The sequence below is a fragment of the Oncorhynchus mykiss genome, chromosome 16 (genome assembly GCF_013265735.2).
Source record: "Oncorhynchus mykiss isolate Arlee chromosome 16, USDA_OmykA_1.1, whole genome shotgun sequence".
Lineage (NCBI taxonomy): Eukaryota > Metazoa > Chordata > Actinopteri > Salmoniformes > Salmonidae > Oncorhynchus > Oncorhynchus mykiss.
In genome coordinates, this window is record NC_048580.1 from 12,294,523 (window position 1) to 12,312,793 (window position 18,271).

At 42.8% G+C, this 18,271-nt stretch overlaps 2 protein-coding genes across 3 annotated transcripts in view; both read right to left on the reverse strand.

The window, feature by feature from the left end:
• Positions 1-2,557: 2,557 nt before the first annotated feature.
• On the reverse strand, positions 2,558-4,967 carry LOC110491383 (homeobox protein SIX3-like). The gene is made up of 4 exons (XM_021564787.2): positions 4,791-4,967; positions 4,347-4,718; positions 3,987-4,150; positions 2,558-3,722 (listed from the first exon to the last, which is right to left on the reverse strand). The coding sequence occupies exons 1-4, from the start codon at positions 4,917-4,919 to the stop codon at positions 3,590-3,592; spliced, it is 798 nt and encodes a 265-aa protein (XP_021420462.2). The 5' UTR covers positions 4,920-4,967; the 3' UTR covers positions 2,558-3,589.
• Positions 4,968-15,848: 10,881 nt separating this feature from the next.
• LOC110491385 (protein phosphatase 1B) overlaps positions 15,849-18,271 on the reverse strand; it is a 28,571-nt gene continuing 26,148 nt past the window's right edge. For both annotated transcript variants that reach the window (XM_021564789.2, XM_021564788.2), the window contains exon 8: positions 15,849-17,798. In XM_021564789.2, coding sequence (XP_021420464.1) covers positions 17,775-17,798 — 24 coding nt within the window. In that variant the 3' untranslated portion in view covers positions 15,849-17,774. The remainder of the gene's footprint in view (positions 17,799-18,271) is intronic.

An 18,271-nucleotide genomic window follows, 5' to 3' on the forward strand; every position in this document is an offset into this window, starting at 1 on the left:
CATATTTACAGGGCATTACTGGAAGCACAGAGGTTAGTAAACTGTTGTATATTTACAGGGCATTACTGGAAGCACAGAGGTTAGTAAACTGTTGTATATTTACAGGGCATTACTGGAAGCACAGAGGTTAGTAAACTGTTGTATATTTACAGGGCATTACTGGAAGCACAGAGGTTAGTAAACTGTTGTATATTTACAGGGCATTACTGGAAGCACAGAGGTTAGTAAACTGTTGTATATTTACAGGGCATTACTGGAAGCACAGAGGTTAGTAAACGGTTGCATATTTACAGGGCATTACTGGAAGCACAGAGGTTAGTAAACTGTTGTATATTTACAGTGCATTACTGGAAGCACAGAGGTTAGTAAACTGTTGTATATTTACAGGGCATTACTGGACGCACAGAGGTTAGTAAACTGTTGTATATTTACAGGGCATTACTGGAAGCACAGAGGTTAGTAAACTGTTGTATATTTACAGGGCATTACTGGAAGCACAGAGGTTAGTAAACTGTTGTATATTTACAGTGCATTACTGGAAGCACAGAGGTTAGTAAACTGTTGTATATTTACAGGGCATTACTGGAAGCACAGAGGTTAGTAAACTGTTGTATATTTACAGGGCATTACTGGAAGCACAGAGGTTAGTAAACTGTTGTATATTTACAGGGCATTACTGGAAGCACAGAGGTTAGTAAACTGTTGTATATTTACAGGGCATTACTGGAAGCACAGAGGTTAGTAAACTGTTGCATATTTACAGGGCATTACTGGAAGCACAGAGGTTAGTAAACTGTTGTATATTTACAGGGCATTACTGGAAGCACAGAGGTTAGTAAACTGTTGTATATTTACAGGGCATTACTGGAATCACAGAGGTTAGTAAACTGTTGTATATTTACAGGGCATTACTGGAAGCACAGAGGTTAGTAAACTGTTGTATATTTACAGGGCATTACTGGAAGCACAGAGGTTAGTAAACTGTTGTATATTTACAGTGCATTACTGGAAGCACAGAGGTTAGTAAACTGTTGTATATTTACAGGGCATTACTGGAAGCACAGAGGTTAGTAAACTGTTGTATATTTACAGTGCATTACTGGAAGCACAGAGGTTAGTAAACTGTTGTATATTTACAGTGCATTACTGGAAGCACAGAGGTTAGTAAACTGTTGTATATTTACAGTGCATTACTGGAAGCACAGAGGTTAGTAAACTGTTGTATATTTACAGGGCATTACTGGAAGCACAGAGGTTAGTAAACTGTTGTATATTTACAGTGCATTACTGGAAGCACAGAGGTTAGTAAACTGTTGTATATTTACAGGGCATTACTGGAAGCACAGAGGTTAGTAAACTGTTGTATATTTACAGTGCATTACTGGAAGCACAGAGGTTAGTAAACTGTTGTATATTTACAGGGCATTACTGGAAGCACAGAGGTTAGTAAACTGTTGTATATTTACAGGGCATTACTGGAAGCACAGAGGTTAGTAAACTGTTGTATATTTACAGGGCATTACTGGAAGCACAGAGGTTAGTAAACTGTTGTATATTTACAGTGCATTACTGGAAGCACAGAGGTTAGTAAACTGTTGTATATTTACAGTGCAGGTAGCTAGTGCCACAACAGGTAGTATTTATGTTACTTGTATTTGATATAAGTAATTCAACACTTTCAAAACCTATTTCGTCATTTGAATTTTGCTGACCTGAAATACAATTCATGCAGACTATTTTGTGAGCATTTCATTAAATACATGTATTTTGTATTTTTTTAATTAAAAAAACATACTTTCTACTTGTCCACTAGAACGTTCTCCTTAACGGTAACGCCATCTTTTTATTTGCTATGACTGGGGTATATTCTTGTTTAACTTAGTTTCTTTCACTGACTGTAAGTTGTCTGCTAGATGACCAAAATGTAAATGTAAAAATGAAAACTTAGAAAGCACTGCTGGGTATTATTCTAATGACCTCTGCCCCCAAACAAGGCCAAATTTTATCAAAATACAAAATAGTTGAGGGCAGAGCTCGTTAGAATAAAACCCAGCAGCAGTATGCTTTGCAAATGCTGTTTTTTAACATTCACATTCTGGTCATTTAACAGACTCCCTTTACAGAGCGACATCCAGTCAGCACATTCATCTAAGGTTGATTTAAAAAGAATACATATCACAGTCAAATCAAGTAAAAAGCCGATTTGACTGTTACTGTTGTAGTTAAGGATACATTGGTCTTAAAAATATACTTCATTTGTAAAAAATACAAATAAATAAAACCTTTTGAATGTATCTTTTCCCATCCTGGTTAGTGCTAAATATACTGAACAACAATATAAACACAACATGGAACAATTTCAAAGATTTTACTGAGTTACAGTTCATATAAGGAAATCAGTCAAGGGGGTGTGGTATATACTTAAACAATAAGGCCCGCGGTGCGTCTTGCTTAAGAACAGCCCTTAGCCGTGGTATATTGGCCATATACCACACCCCCTCAGACCTTATTGCTTATATGAAGGCAGTACCTCTCACTTGAACTATTTCTTTTTACATTTTTTTTTTTTAGGTCCTCAACATTTTTGAGTAGCCAGAATTTATCCAGTTTTATAGTGTACCATGCCACCCACAAAAGGTTTTTAGATTCCAAAAATACAGTATGGTAATGTATTTTGTGGGGTGGTACTGAATTACAGTAAATTACTGGCAGCACAGTAGCCAGTAAGTTACTGTAGTTTTACAGGACACATGTAAAACAATATGGTACTGTATTCTGTGCGGTACAGCATTCTCACCAATGGCCTAGCGTCGTCCGAGTTATTGTGTCTTCCGCATGCCGAAATGTGTCTTCCGCATTTAACCCAACCTCTCTGTTTTGTACTGTTGGCGGTAGGAATATAAACATTTTGCTATACCTGCGATAACATTTGCAAAACGTGTACACAACCAATACAATTGTATTTGTAAAAGACCAAGGACATGCTGTTGGAGCCATACAAATAGGTAAATGGCTCTGCATTCTAGTCTGTTGTCTCCATCCAGTGGTCCCAAGGAGGTAGTGCGTCTGCCAGCATAATGACATGTTATTGTGGCCACCAGACTGCGCTGTTTCACATGAATTGATGCCAGTTTGTTCGCGCAGAGATGAAATAACACGTTGCAAAAAGCAGTCAGACTCCGTGTATGACAACGCTTTATAGAATAACCACCAACTCTAGTCCAATAATAAATGAACTCATAACAATGATCAACTTCACATTTATTTTCATAAAGTACGTATTTGTCAATTATAAACCAACAAACAGACCTTTACAGTGCTTCAAAGGACCATCTGTACAATTTTCCTGACATCAGGTGAATAATTTATTTACAGATAGACAAGACTAGGAAGGTGCACTAAACACCATGATTGTCAGAAAAGCATCAGAAGAGAGAGAGAAAGAGAGATGGATGTTCTGCACATAGTAAATATCATGTAGGTCTATTTCAGACAGCAAACTCATAACATAAAAATAAATATGTCCATATGAATTCTCCGTGAAATCCAAGCCCCTTAGTAGCATGTATCCCGTTATCAATGGGCAGTTTCAGATGTCAAAGTCAGAGTCGCTGTCCATTACCGAGAGGATCATCTCCGGGCTGCATGCACTTCCGGTGGGGCTGCATTCTGTCCTGGCCAGAGCGAGCATGGCTCCCGGTCGCATCCCGTGGTGCGCGAGCCTGGGAAATAACACACAAATTGTTGTATTACCCAGATCACAGCTCACCACCCAAATGTTTATAGACAGACACACAAATATTTGCAGATGTTTCAAAATAGGTAAAAGTCCTATACACATCAGTGCGTCCCATACAAGATGTTTATCCAGAACTCATGTAAAGTCCAAGGCTTTCCATTTGGGTTCACTTTGCAGAATCAGATTTCCCGTCTATGTACGGAAGTTGTGGATGATATAATCACTTTTATTTATGTATTGTATTAACCTGTTCTTGTTGGCGGCTGCGCGGTCTCTCTGTCTCCGGTTCTTGAACCAGTTCCCGACCTGTGTTGGAGTGAGCCCGGTGGCGCGCGCCAGCTCCCTTTTCCTCGCGGGGTCTGGGTAGGGGTCCTGGAGGTACCGTTCCCTCAGCAGGCCCCGCGTCCGCTCCTGGAAATGATCATCAACATCATAAACTGTAGGCTATTTACGGGAAAACAAATAATAATGTAATCCAAACAATACGGAAATAAATCTAAATTAAATGTAGGCTATCCATAACAATGAAAGTGTAGAATTGGACTACAACTCCATAAAAGCCACAGCCTGAACAAATATTAAAACACCAATAAAACAAACACAAAACCTTGAAGCAGTGTGTGTTCGTCTCGCCGTCCCAGATGGTTCTTGGTAAAGGGAACTTCTTCCTGATACGGTACTTGTCCACCGGGCCCAACGACCGCCCGCGCAGCCTCTCAGCCTCCCGGTAGTGCGCCTCGAGCCACATGGCCTGTAGTTTACCGTGCGAGGCGCGGCGCATAAAGCTGTGGTTCTCCAGGATGCAGTAGAGTTCGCGGTAGTTCCCGGTGTGAAAGGCGACCACGGCACGCGCCCTCCGGACGGACTCATGCTCTGTAATGAAGCACGCGCCACCTGGGGCCACCGGCAGGGACCACAGAAACCGCGCGAGCCGCTCGACGTCCCCGGTCTCCTCCAAAGTCTCACACACACCGGCCACCTGACAAGAACAACAACAACTGTAATCTCCAAAAGTAAGACACACATCACAAACAAATAAACACACACACACCTGCGCCGCGGAGAAACGGAGCCCAGGGAGAGCAGAGGCAGGTGCGCAAGCAGGGGGTTCCTCCGGTAAGAGCATGCCGGGCAGGAGGAAATGGGCGGGAAAGAGCTCTAGCGGGGATCTGAACACCATCGGGTCAGCGTAGAGAGAAGAAAAAAAAGAAGAAAAGGGCCAGTTGTCCGCTATGAGCTCCGTTATGAGCGCGACAGTCTGGTGGAGTCTTTCTATAGCTCACCTGATGGGCGGGGTGGGACCCTAGGTCTGCATCTCCATTGGGTGCCCTGCTGGAAGGGGCGGGGCTGTGAAAGCAGCAATGCCCATCACAGCCTAGCAAGTGACAGACCCTTTCCCCTCCGAAGGGGGTCAAACACACATGAAGAGGAGGATGAAGAGAGGAGAGAGTGTTAGAAAAAGGGTTACAGTTTATCCAGAAAAAGTGTTCTGAATTCTACAACATCAATGTAAAATCTCAATTGGATTTATTTTATTAATCTCATGCCTCCTCCCCTTCATTTTAAAAAGTTCAAAGGTAATTGAGGAGAGGGAACTTGGAGAGAATGTGGGAACAAATGTGCTTGTAAGAAATTAGACTCTCGTCCACTAGCATGTCATCAGGCAAATGATGTTTATAGAGGTGGAATCCCAAAATACATGTGTAAAGTGGTAAAAATATATGTAGCTAGTTGGTGAAATTAGGTGAAATAGGTGAAATTGCCACTGGGGACGTAGAATTTCAGGATATTCACTTTTAAAACAAAAACATTCACACCCCTACTAATTTCACCCCTGGTGGTCTCCCATTCTCATTGGGTCATAGCACTATCAATATGGCTCAATATGTAAAATCACTTTTTGGTCTTCAGTTAAGGTTAGGCATTAGGGTTAGCAGTGTGGTAAACAATAGCTTTTTCATTCCCCCCCCCCCCCCCCCCCCCCCCCTTTATTTAACTAGGCAAGTCAGTTTAGAACAAATTCTTATTTTCAATGATGGCCTGGGAACAGTGGGTTAACTGCCTGTTCAGGGGCAGAACGACAGATTTTTACCTTGTCAGCTCGGGGATTCAATATAGCAACCTTTCGGTTACTAGTCCAACGCTCTAACCACTAGGCTACCTGCCGCCCCGGTCTACCTACTGAGGCAGAGGTCCTGAGTTCCAGCCTCGGTATGAGCCAAATCAGGAGGAAGTGGTACTCGCTAAGCAAGCAGCGTGGCCTCCTTTAAACAAGGAACATCAACCCAAGTCCCTTTCATATTCTAGACAGGATTACTTTTGAATGGAGTGCCATCACTCCAATGACGTGGCTAAATGGGCCATCCATTCAAGCAGTCCCTGGGTACTGTCCAGCTGTCACCTGTGTGTGCTTTATGTTGAATGCACTGTAGCTGATCATACAAAGTGAACATACAGACAAGGGTCGACACACCAGGGAATGGGTGGACTTGAAAGTGGACTTGATCCACTTTATTGTAAACATATAACCTGCAGAGGTGGTTTCATATTGAAAGTGGATCTCATCTCCCTCTGACACACTGGTTGAATCAATGTTGTTTCCACGTCATTTCAAATGAAATGACGATGAACCAACGTGGAATAGAACGTTGAAATGACTTGTGTGCCCAGTGGGTCGATACTTATACCTAATTTGAGTGTCACTACAGTACCAGGCATTTTGTTGATGTGAATGAGAAAAAAAGTTACCTCTAACCAAGGCTGGAATTAATCGTTACATTCTTAGATGTGTTTAGTGGACATAGTTAGATTAAATAAATAAATAAATAAATAAATAAATACCCTGGATTCTGGAATGTATTAATGATCAATTATAATCTCATAGACCGACAAACTAAGTTGGGCCCCGAGTGGCGCAGTGTTCTGACGCACTGCATCTCAGTGTTCTGCATCTCAGTGTTCTGCATCTCAGTGTTCTGAGGCACTGCATCTCAGTGTTCTGCATCTCAGTGTTCTGCATCTCAGTGTTCTGCATCTCAGTGTTCTGCATCTCAGTGTTCTGCATCTCAGTGTTCTGCATCTCAGTGTTCTGCATCTCAGTGTTCTGCATCTCAGTGTTCTGCATCTCAGTGTTCTGAGGCACTGCATCTCAGTGTTCTGAGGCACTGCATCTCAGTGTTCTGCATCTCAGTGTTCTGAGGCACTGCATCTCAGTGTTCTGCATCTCAGTGCTCTGAGGCACTGCATCTCAGTGCTTGAGACGTCATTACAGACACCCTGGTTTGAATCCAGGCTATATCACAACCGGCCGTGATTGAGAGTCCCATAGGGCGACGCACAATTGGCCCAGCGTCATCCAGGTTTGGCCGGTGTTGGCCGTCATTGTAAATAAGAATTTGTTCTTAACTGACTTGCCAAGTTAATAAAGGGTCAAATTAATAAAAGTTGCTCTAGATAAGAGTGTCTGCCAAATGAATAAAAGTTGCTCTGGATAAGAGTGTCTGCCAAATGAATAAAAGTTGCTCTGGATAAGAGTGTCTGCCAAATGAATAAACTGTCAATGTAAGATGACATTTAGCCTTGGTTAGACCTGTGTTTTGTGCATCTCTTAGAAACGGGGTACTCTTATACAAAAGATTCTTGATGAGAATGAATACCCATCTGTTCACTATTTGATGATGTACTGGCATTTCAATAGCAAAACAACTCAACCATCCATGTCCTTGTTCATAAAAACTTGTCCTGTTATGTGACATGCATGTCCCCATTTTGAAACACCATTGGTACAGGATCAATTGTGTAAAGTCTCCCATTGGACCTTTGACAGTAACATCTATCAGAAGAGGAAGTTGTCAAGGTCTGGGCCCTTCTTCCAGCCAGATAGTAGGAGCCAGGTGCAACCAGAGTAAGTTTGTGAAGACACAGCTGTCTAGAAAATTAGCACCTTAAATGTAAGATATACAGTTGAAGTCGGAAGTTTACATACACCTTAGCCAAATACATTTAAACTCAGTTTTTCACAATTCCTGACATTTAATCCTCGTTAAAAGTCCCTATTTTAGGTCAGTTAGGATCACCACTTTATTTTAAGAATGTGAAATGTCAGAATAATAGTAGAGAGAATAATTTATTTCAGCTTTTATTTCTTTCATCACATTCCCAGTGGGTCAGAAGTTTACATGCACTCAATTAGTATTTGGTAGCATTGCCTTTGAACTGTTTAACTTGGATCAAACGTTTTGGGGAGCTTTCCACCAGCTTCCCACAATAAGTTGGGTGAATTGTGGCCAATTCCTCCCGACAGAGCTGGTGTAACCGAGTCAGGTTTGTAGGCCTCCTTGCTAGCACACACTTTCTCAGTTCTGCCCACAAATTATTTCGGATTGAGGTCAGGCCACTCCAATACCTTGACTTTGTTGTCCTTAAGCCATTTTGCCACAACTTTGGAAGTATGCTTGGGGTCATTGTCCATTTGGAAGACCCATTTGCGACCAAGCTTTAACTTCCTGACTGATGTCTTGAGTTGCTTCAATATATCCACATAATCTTCCTGCCTCATGATGCCATATATTTTTGTGAAGTGCACCAGTCTGTCCTGCAGCAAAGCATCCCCACAACATGATGCTGCCACCACCGTGATTCACGGTTGGGACGGTGTTCTTCGGCTTGCAAGTCTCCCCCTTTCTCCTCCAAACATAACGATGGTCATTATGGCCAAACAGTTCTATTTTTGTTTCATCAGACCAGAGGACATTTCTCCAAAAAGTACGATCTTTGTCCCCATGTGCAGTTGCAAACCGAAAGTCTGCCTTTTTTAATGGCAGTTTTGGATTAGTGGCTTCTTCCTTGCTGAGCGGCCTTTCAGGTTATGTCGATATAGGACTCGTTTTACTGTGGATATAGATACTTTTGTACCCGTTTCCTCCAGCATCTTCACAAGGTCCTTTGCTGTTGTTCTGGGAATGATTTGTACTTTTCACACCAAAGGACGTACATCTCTAGGAGAGAGAACTCATCTCCTTCCTGAGCGGTATGACGGCTGTGTGGTCCCATGGTGTTTATACTTGCGTACTATTGTTTGTACAGATGAACGTGGTACCTTCAGGCATTTGGAAATTGCTCACAAGGATGAACCAGACTTGGAGGTCTACAATTTATTTTATGAGGTCTTGGCTGATTTCTTTTGATTTTCCCATGATGTCAAGCAAGTAGGCACCAAGTTTGAAGGTAGGTCATGAAGTACATCCACAGGTACACCTCCTATTGACTCAAATTATGTCAATTAGCCTATCAGAATCTTCTAAAGACATGACATCTTTTTCTGGAATTTTCCGAGCTGTTTAAAGGCACAGTCAACTTAGTGTATGTAAACTTCTGACCCACTGGAATTGTGATACAGTGAATTATAAGTCTGTGAACAATAGTTGGAAAAATTACTTGTGTCATGCACAAAGTAGATGTCCTGACTTTCCAAAACTAATAGTTTAACAAGAAATGTGTGGAGTGGTTGAAAAACAAGTTAATGACTCCAACCTAAGTGTATGTAAACTTGACTATACACACAATTTCATTTATAATGTATATATGTGTGTCTTTAAAAAAAAAAAAAAAAGAGTATGTTCCATGGTTCAGGAAGCCTAACCTAGAGCATACTGCTGAGCCAAACTGGATCGGTGTTAATGCAGATTGAATGTGTTTATCAGACTAATGTTGGATATGATAATCTGACTATAATAGAATGGCTTAACACTCAAATGATGAATATGATAAAGCAGAACAGTGGTTAGAATAATGGCTTATATTAAGGGCAGAACACAGAGTAACACATGCTCCGTCTGTGGTCTAGGTGAGATTCTCCGCCACAATGCCCCCGTACCGGATGTTTGCCATTACCAGTATTAATGGGGCAAGCTGCTTAACGGTGATATAGTGGACAGAGGTCACACCCTGGACCTGCGGTTTATTTCATCATAATGATAATTGTCTGTGTGCATGTATGCGCATATGTCCCGTGTGTGTGTCCACTACCTTGGGATGCAGACATCATACAGTGAGATTTGATTTCAGAAAGATAGATGAAGATCTATATATCTGCAGGAGTGCCCATGAGGTCTGGGGAGTTGATTTGGGATGGGGCAAGATTGTTGTGCCCTGTCCAAAAACAACCGTACACCAGATAGGTGATTGACACATCTGATCACTTATGACACATTGTTGTTCTTCATGCTTCCAGATGAATCAAAAACAACGAGAAAAAACACACACAGGCCCATGCAGATGTGTCAGTGTGGACTGGGGGGGGGGGGGGGGGGGGGGGGGGTCACTGCACAGCTCAAAGAGTTAATGCCTATTACCCCTACATGCAGATGGACCTGTCTGAGCCCTGTCAGTGTGTGTGTGTCTGTGTGTGTGTGTGTGTGTCTGTCTGTGTGTGTCTGTAGTGTTCTGCATTGTCTAGGAATGTGTTGGTTTATTCACTCAGGGTGATGCATCTGAACCAGGATATGTCAAAGCTGTATCCATTCCATCAATTCTCCAACTCTCTCGTTCTCTCAAACAAACACGCGCAACTAGAAATGTCTTAGCTATTGGTCACAGTCTGTCAGATCCACTGTGGAGTCTAAAGCAGACTGCTGGATCTATAATAGAACTATGACACCAGGTAGGTGTGGTTCTACTTGACCCACACAAGGAGACACACAAAGGTACGCTGGTATCAATGTTCTGTCCTTATAAGCTGTATAGCAGGCTGGTTCTATACTCAATACACATCTATTGTCCCCAATCTCCCCATGGAGAAATATTAACCATACAGAAACATTTAAACTGGAGGCCAAATATGAGGAGGAGAAGAGAGGGGGAGGAGAGGAGTAGAGAAGGGGAGGAGGAGCAAAGGGAAGGAGATGAGTTGCCTGATGATTCTCACTGAATTTAATAAAAAACAAAAAAAGTGAGTAGGCATTGTGGTCTGAAGCCAAAAAATAAAGTAAATTCACGAGCACAATGCGCTACTTTACCCAACCAAGGTTTTCCAGCACACTGCTTTGACCCACTACAGTAGCTATGTTGGTCTAGTGCACTTCCAACAATGCGTAGGCAGGATGCTTATGATTCAAACCTTCTCAAAACAGCCTAATTCATAGTCTTTGAGGAGGTTCTCCCACAATGTAATTTGTACCGCACACAAGGTAATGTGTTGCATTTCTGTATGGACCTCGCTTTGTGCACGGGGGCACTGTCATGCTGAAAACGGGAAAGAGCCTTGCCCAAACTGTTGCCACAAAGTTGGAAGCACAGAATCGTCTAGAATGTCATTCATTGTATGTTGTGGTGTTAACATTTCCCTTCACTAGAAAGAAGGGGCCTAGCCCGAACCATGAAAAACAGTTCCAGACCATGATTCCTACTCCACCAAGCTTAACAGTTGGCACTATGCATTCGGTAGCGTTAGGTAGCGTTCTCCTGGCATCCGCCAAACCCAAATTAGTCCCGTCACACTGCCAGATGGTGAAGTATGATTCATCGTTCCAGAGAACGCAGCGAGATTTACACCACTTCAGCCGTTGGTTGGCATTGCGCATTGTGATCTTAGGCTTGTGTTTGGCTGCTCTGCCAAGTTTTAAACCAATTTCAAACTCCCAATGAACAGTAATTGTGCTGACTTTGCTTCCAGAGGCAGTTTGGAAGTCAGTAGTGAGTGTTGCAACTGAGGACAGACAATTTTTTACGCACTACGCGCTTCAGTGGTCCCGTTCTTTGAGCTTGTGTTGCCTACCACTTCGTGGCTGAGCCGTTGTTGCTCCTAGACGTTTTCACTTCAAAATAACAGTACTTACAGTTAATCGGGGCAGCACTAGCAGGGCAGAAATTTGACGAACTGACTTGTTGGAAAGGTGTCATCCTTTGAAGGTGCCATGTTGAAAGTCACTGAGCTCTTCAGTAAGTAACTCATTTTACTGACAATATTTGTCTATGGAGATTGCATGGCTGTGTGCTCGATTTTCTACACCTGTCAGCAACGGGTGTGGCTGAAATAGCCAAATCCACTAGCTTGAAGGGGTGTCCACATACTTTTGTATATAAAGTGTACGTCAACTTGACACTATTGAAATGGACAGTCTAGTGACGACAGTTACAAAATGTGTTTGTTCATTTACTCTGTTTATTTCGCTTGCTTGTCTGTCTAAAACAGTTGTGTTGGAAACAAGTTAGCAAGCATGGATGACAGTCTTCTGACTGCACACAGGTCGCGTAAGCAATTAACATAGTGATGTTTTATCTGGGTGCTTCGTGTTTAACCCACAGCCCTGCTACTTTTTACTGGGTGGATGGCGACTTCAGGAACACATTAATAAGTAACTTGACACTGTACTGATCAGTCAGTGTAAAATTGGATTATAATGACAAGAAAATGTCATTGACAGAGGAAGGAGTGTACTGAATTCTCACATAAATTAAGGGATATAATTTGCTCTGTGTTTTCCAACAGCGACACGTCTTATCTGGTGTGTGTATTATACATTAGCAGCGTTGCAGTTTTTCTAAAGTTCCCAAAGTTTGGTGTTTCTAACTGGCTCTGATAGCTGCCAAGGACGTCCGCTAGTTTATTTGTTTGTGCCCGGATTACGCAGAAGTGTCCAGGTCAGCAGTTAACACATTACTTCAGCCATATGAAAAACCTTCCATAGTAAAAATCCAGCTACCTTTTGCTTCTCACCTTACTGGTGTTAGCTGCTACTATTGAGTAGAAACCGAGTTGCACCCGGTTTTAGAACTTGGCTGAAAAGATTTTAGCATTGTCAGAAATGCTACATAAAAAGGTAGCACAACATTGGTTTGTATTGGGCAGAAATGTGCACGTGAAAGCCGTACATCGTGATTTTTTAAAAATGATATAAAAAATAAAACCTGTGCACCTACAAACTTAAATCCAAAACGAAAGGTCACTTTATGGATGCTGTAGCCTTGTTAAAAATCCGACGTTTAGAATTTGAGCAAAACTATTTGACGACCCTAATGCTAGCGACCCTGTAAAAAAACTAAATAGTTATCGGTAACGCTGGGACAGATCATTACGAGAGGCGGGGAGTGTGTTGCATACCTCAAATTATGTTAATTTGTGAATTTTCAGCGACATGTGTCATTGGCTTAGATATGACGGTAGAAAAATTTGAACTCAACACGGAGCTTCAACCGGCGTTACTATAATTAATCTCTCTCTACATACATTCAGTCAGACTGCCCTCGTAGAAGTCCTTTGTACTTAATAAATCATCAGTAATTGGACCAATCAGAGTATCAAAGCCAATAACTATTTCCTAAACGCTGCTTTACTCACCTGTTCAGGCTCTGGGCCAACCCATCGGTTTCTGGGACCAATCAGAACGGTTTGAATGTGTTCACATTCGAGAAGTCTTCAGGGAGGAGATCAAATCCAGCCTCACAGTGGAAAATAAACATTAGTGGGCCTGGTGTTTGGCAGGAGCAATGTGGATGAGTACCCACTCAATTAAAAACACAAACACCCATCACACACCCAAAAGCATAAACACTCACCTATTAACACAAAACTATAAGATTATAAATAGATTATATGTCCCAAATAAGTCCTCTTCTGTGTGTATGTTTGGGTAAGTTGAACTGGGCAGATGTTTACTCTAATTAAATAATTATCCAGTAATATGGTGAACATCACATTAACAAGGTTGTTTTTAATGACTGTGTGGACAAAAACACAAACAGCTGGAGGAACACACTCAAATAGGCAGGACAAACTGAGGAGAGAGAGAGGACAGGACAAACTTGAGGAAAGAGAGAGGACAGGACAAACTGAGGAAAGAGAGAGGACAGGACAAATTGAGGAGAGAGAGAGGACAGGACAAATTGAGGAGAGAGAGAGGACAGGACAAATTGAGGAAAGAGAGAGGACAGGACAAATTGAGGAGAGAGAGGACAGGACAAACTGAGGAAAGAGAGGACAGGACAAACTGAGGAAAGAGAGGACAGGACAAACTGAGGAAAGAGAGAGGACAGGACAAACTGAGGAAAGAGAGAGGACAGGACAAACTGAGGAGAGAGAGAGGACAGGACAAACTGAGGAAAGAGAGGACAGGACAAACTGAGGAAAGAGAGGACAGGACAAACTGAGGAAAGAGAGGGGACAGGACAAACTGAGGAAAGAGAGGACAGGACAAACTGAGGAAAGAGAGGACAGGACAAACTGAGGAAAGAGAGAGGACAGGACAAACTGAGGAAAGAGAGAGGACAGGACAAACTGAGGAAAGAGAGAGGACAGGACAAACTGAGGAGAGAGAGAGGACAGGACAAACTGAGGAAAGAGAGGACAGGACAAACTGAGGAAAGAGAGGACAGGACAAACTGAGGAAAGAGAGAGGACAGGACAAACTGAGGAAAGAGAGAGGACAGGACAAACTGAGGAAAGAGAGGGGACAGGACAAACTGAGGAGAGAGAGAGGACAGGACAAACTGAGGAAAGAGAGAGGACAAGACAAACTGAGGAAAGAGAGAGGACAGGACAAATTGAGGAGAGAGAGAGGACAGGACAAATTGAGGAGAGAGAGAGGACAGGACAAACTGAGGAAAGAGAGAGGACAGGACGAATTGAGGAAAGAGAGGACAGGACAAACTGAGGAAAGAGAGAGGACAGGACAAATTGAGGAGAGAGAGAGGACAGGACAAACTGAGGAAACAGAGAGGACAGGACAAACTGAGGAAAGAGAGGACAGGACAAACTGAGGAAAGACAGAGGACAGGACAAACTGAGGAAAGAGAGGGGACAGGACAAACTGAGGAGAGAGAGAGGACAGGACAAACTGAGGAAAGAGAGAGGACAGGACAAATTGAGGAGAGAGAGGACAGGACAAACTGAGGAAAGAGAGAGGACAGGACAAATTGAGGAAAGAGAGAGGACAGGACAAATTGAGGAAAGAGAGAGGACAGGACAAATTGAGGAAAGAGAGAGGACAGGACAAATTGAGGAAAGAGAGAGGACAGGACAAATTGAGGAAAGAGAGGGGACAGGACAAACTGAGGAGAGAGAGAGGACAGGACAAACTGAGGAAAGAGAGGGGACAGGACAAACTGAGGAAAGAGAGGGGACAGGACAAACTGAGGAAACAGAGAGGACAGGAGAAACGGAGGAAACAGAGAGGACAGGAGAAACTGAGGAAACAGAGAGGACAGGAGAAACTGAGGAAACAGAGAGGACAGGAGAAAAAGGAAAGGGAAGAGAGAAGGAGGGAGTTGTGAGTCATGTTTACTGTTAAAAAAAAAAAAAAAAAAATATATATATATATCTCTCTCTCTCTCTCTCTCTCTCTACTTCACTTGCTTTGGCAATGTAAACATGCTTTTCCCATGCCAATAAAGCCCTCCAATAGAATTGAATTGAAAACAAGGAGGGTCGGAAGAAAAATGGACAGAGATAGGAAGAGGAGGAAGGGACAGAGGGCACAGGAGTAAGGTAGGAGGGAGGCAGCAGTAGGGGAGGGGCATGGCGTGTCTTTGTGCGGATAATAATCTGCTCTAATCCAGAGCGTGTTAACCCATCTGAGCAGTCAAAGCAGATTATCCCTCTAACAATGGCCTGACCTCATCTGCTAAATGACTCCACTAGAAATCATATGCTGTCACACACACACACTTTTACTATCTATATGCAGAATCGTCCACAAAACAAAAGAATCGCAGGACAATGTCCAGTCACACCTCTGCCCTAGGAGAGGAGCTGGTGTGTGTTACCATGAGTAACAGATGAATAAAAAATAAATATTTTCTAACTGAAGATCCTCTGACCCCGGGAGATAAGAGTAACCCATCACAAAATTAAACAACTCCCCCACAAAAAACACAAACGGCCCATAATCTCCTAATCCAGCTCAGATTAAGAACACCTTAAAGATGTGATTTCAATTGGAGATTATGGTGAAATGATGATTGAGAAAAAGAGGGTATGGGGGGGTCTGCAGTTTGATTCTCCCTGAAGTGTACACTCCATTCATTGTCCCTCCATGAGGAGGCATGAGTGTCCACTTCCAGAGAAATAAGTGAATAATAAATAGGGTAAGGCATACACACTACCCAGAGACTGTGGCCACTGGTCCTTGGCAGGTATTTTATTTCATATATAGACGCTTTCTGTAATCAAATGTGAGTGCAACCAAACAGCAAAAACAAAACATTACCGATGTAGTCCGAACCAGGAACACAGGGTCAACACTGGGGACTCTACCTGGGTTAAAAAGGTACATGCCACAGTCTGACTTCGTCATACAGTGAGGGCAGCACTCTGCTTTAAAGAAAACAGCAACAGATTATTGAGTGTCCGTTTTGGCAGATTTTAATTGTGTAACCAGGAAGTTGCCCTGCAGTGTATGGTTATGTCACATTGCGGGGTGCACTTTTAAAACTAGAAGCCTGGGGGCCAACTGAGTCTACCAGAGGGTATGTCGTCACAAAGCAGGATCAAATTTTTAGGTAAAGTTCCTAAATATTCTCAAAATCCATATTTCCTAGTTTTAAAAAAGCGACATTTGAATTCAGCTTTTGTAATAATTTGTGAAATAAAACGGCTATGTGTGACTGTTGATCAAAGTGACTAGGTTAACCATTGATCCTGCTTCGATCAGGGGGCAGGGCTAGGAGGTGGTGAGAGAGCGGGATCTAGGAGAGGTCTGTTTTAGACACTGTAGGTCCAACAGTGACACCCTAAACCCTACTCCCTCCCTCCCTCAGTCCAGCCAGTGACATCACACAGGATGAGCTCTTCACACAAAACCCACCCCCTCAGAATCCACCATTGTGAGCCCATTCCCACCTGAGAGAAGAGAGATTTATAGTCCTCTGCTGAATCCCAAACCAGTCCCTTGCGTCTACCAACTCACTGAGGTCCCTCCATTGTCACACTTGCTGACAAAACAGAGGCTGATTTTCAGCACAACGAAGTGATCAATAAACCCCAACTTTGGGACACACATGACTTGCATGATGCAATTCACGTTCATAAATTAAATGTGCATGAAATCCTAATTGAGAAATGTCCCATTGTTTCAATATAGTGTAAATCGTAGTAAATTGAATATTTCATTTGGAAGGAATTATAATTCATTACGTCAGAACAAATGTGACAAATTGTGAAAATACGTGCCTAATTATGAATTTACACAAACTCCAAAACATGTTGTGTTGGGTGTCGGTATACTAGTTTTCTGTGAAGTATCAAGGTATAACAGAGGGTCGAATTAGCCCCTAATCCCACAATATTTTCACTCCCTCAGCTTTGGGAAACTTGTGCACATGGCTGGCACGAACACGCAAATCTAGGGCCGAGGGGGAAGGAACTGGTTTTGGATTCAGCACTCCACTTTCTCCTCCTTCCTTTATCTGACAGCAAACAAGAGGAAAAAACATCACAAATCTCCATCCATCAGCAGGAGCCAATCAGAGGCAGTCAGGTGGGATCAGTTTTAACCAATAACTGTCCAGTAGCGGTGGAGTTTTGCAGAGGGGGTCGTGAGGGGTTGGATAACCATCAACATGTAGCACGTGGACCTTCCTCTGAGTGTGTGTGTGTAGGTGGTACATGCATGTGCAGGGTGTGGTGTGTAAGGTTGAAGGATGTGTGTGTGTTCGGGTCCAAGACAAGAGCCAGATTGAACCAGTCTGGTTCCTGGTCCCCCACCTCAAAGCTTTCTTTCACACACACAAACAAATACACCTCAGGTCCTCATGTCCGTGTGTAGTCGGGTGATCAATGTCAACAACATCAAAACAATAAAAACAAAAACACCAGAAAACCTGGAAGGTAAAAATCATCTTCTACCATCCTGACGTTTCATCAGTCCTTAAAACCGCAACACCTCCAAAAACACACTCCTCCCAGGTAACAGCAGAGCGTGTGTGTGTGGGTTCGTCCTCACACACATGCACGTCGTCCACTGGGCGTGTGGAGGAGGCAACTCCCCCTCTGGGTGGCTAGACCAATCACAGGAGGAGACCGGGGTCGCCGTTACCACGACTACCAGTGGTCCTCCAGATCACACTGAGAGAAAGAGAGAGGACAGAGAGAAGGTGTTTATGAGGTGGCATAGGAAATACAATATAAATCTGATGTTATTTAAGTACTGATGTTGAGAAGTGTGTGTGGATCCCAAGCTAAGAATGTGAGGGGTCGATATGTGGGATGAGTCCATCTTGGACTCTGACGGTGGACTACTGAAAGGCCGGCTGAGTCTCAATTCTTATACTAGGCCACATCCCATTTAATAAGATTTATGTCAGGAATATAACATTTGTACTGAGTATGCTAGAAATGCCAGGATGCCTATGTAATAGGAATTCACTGTACACTATTCAGCACGTGAAGAGCCATTTCAGACCCACAATGGAATGTTTACAGGAAAAAGTGTTTCTATACCAGAACAGAAAGACTGTCAGACACCGACCAAATCTGACAGACAAGAGACAAACCAAATCAGATACAGATCTTAGTATGATTATTAAATCAAATCACTT

What these genes read in the sequence shown, in the direction of transcription:
- LOC110491383 (XM_021564787.2), bottom strand. Translation starts at nt 4,919, where the DNA reads ATGGTGTTCAGATCCCCGCTAGAGCTCTTTCCCGCCCATTTCCTCCTG. An exon ending in TCCGTTTCTCCGCGGCGCAG is followed by an intron (nt 4,719 to 4,790) that starts GTGTGTGTGTGT and finishes TGTTCTTGTCAG; the next exon opens with GTGGCCGGTGTGTGTGAGAC. An exon ending in CGAACACACACTGCTTCAAG is followed by an intron (nt 4,151 to 4,346) that starts GTTTTGTGTTTG and finishes GATCATTTCCAG; the next exon opens with GAGCGGACGCGGGGCCTGCT.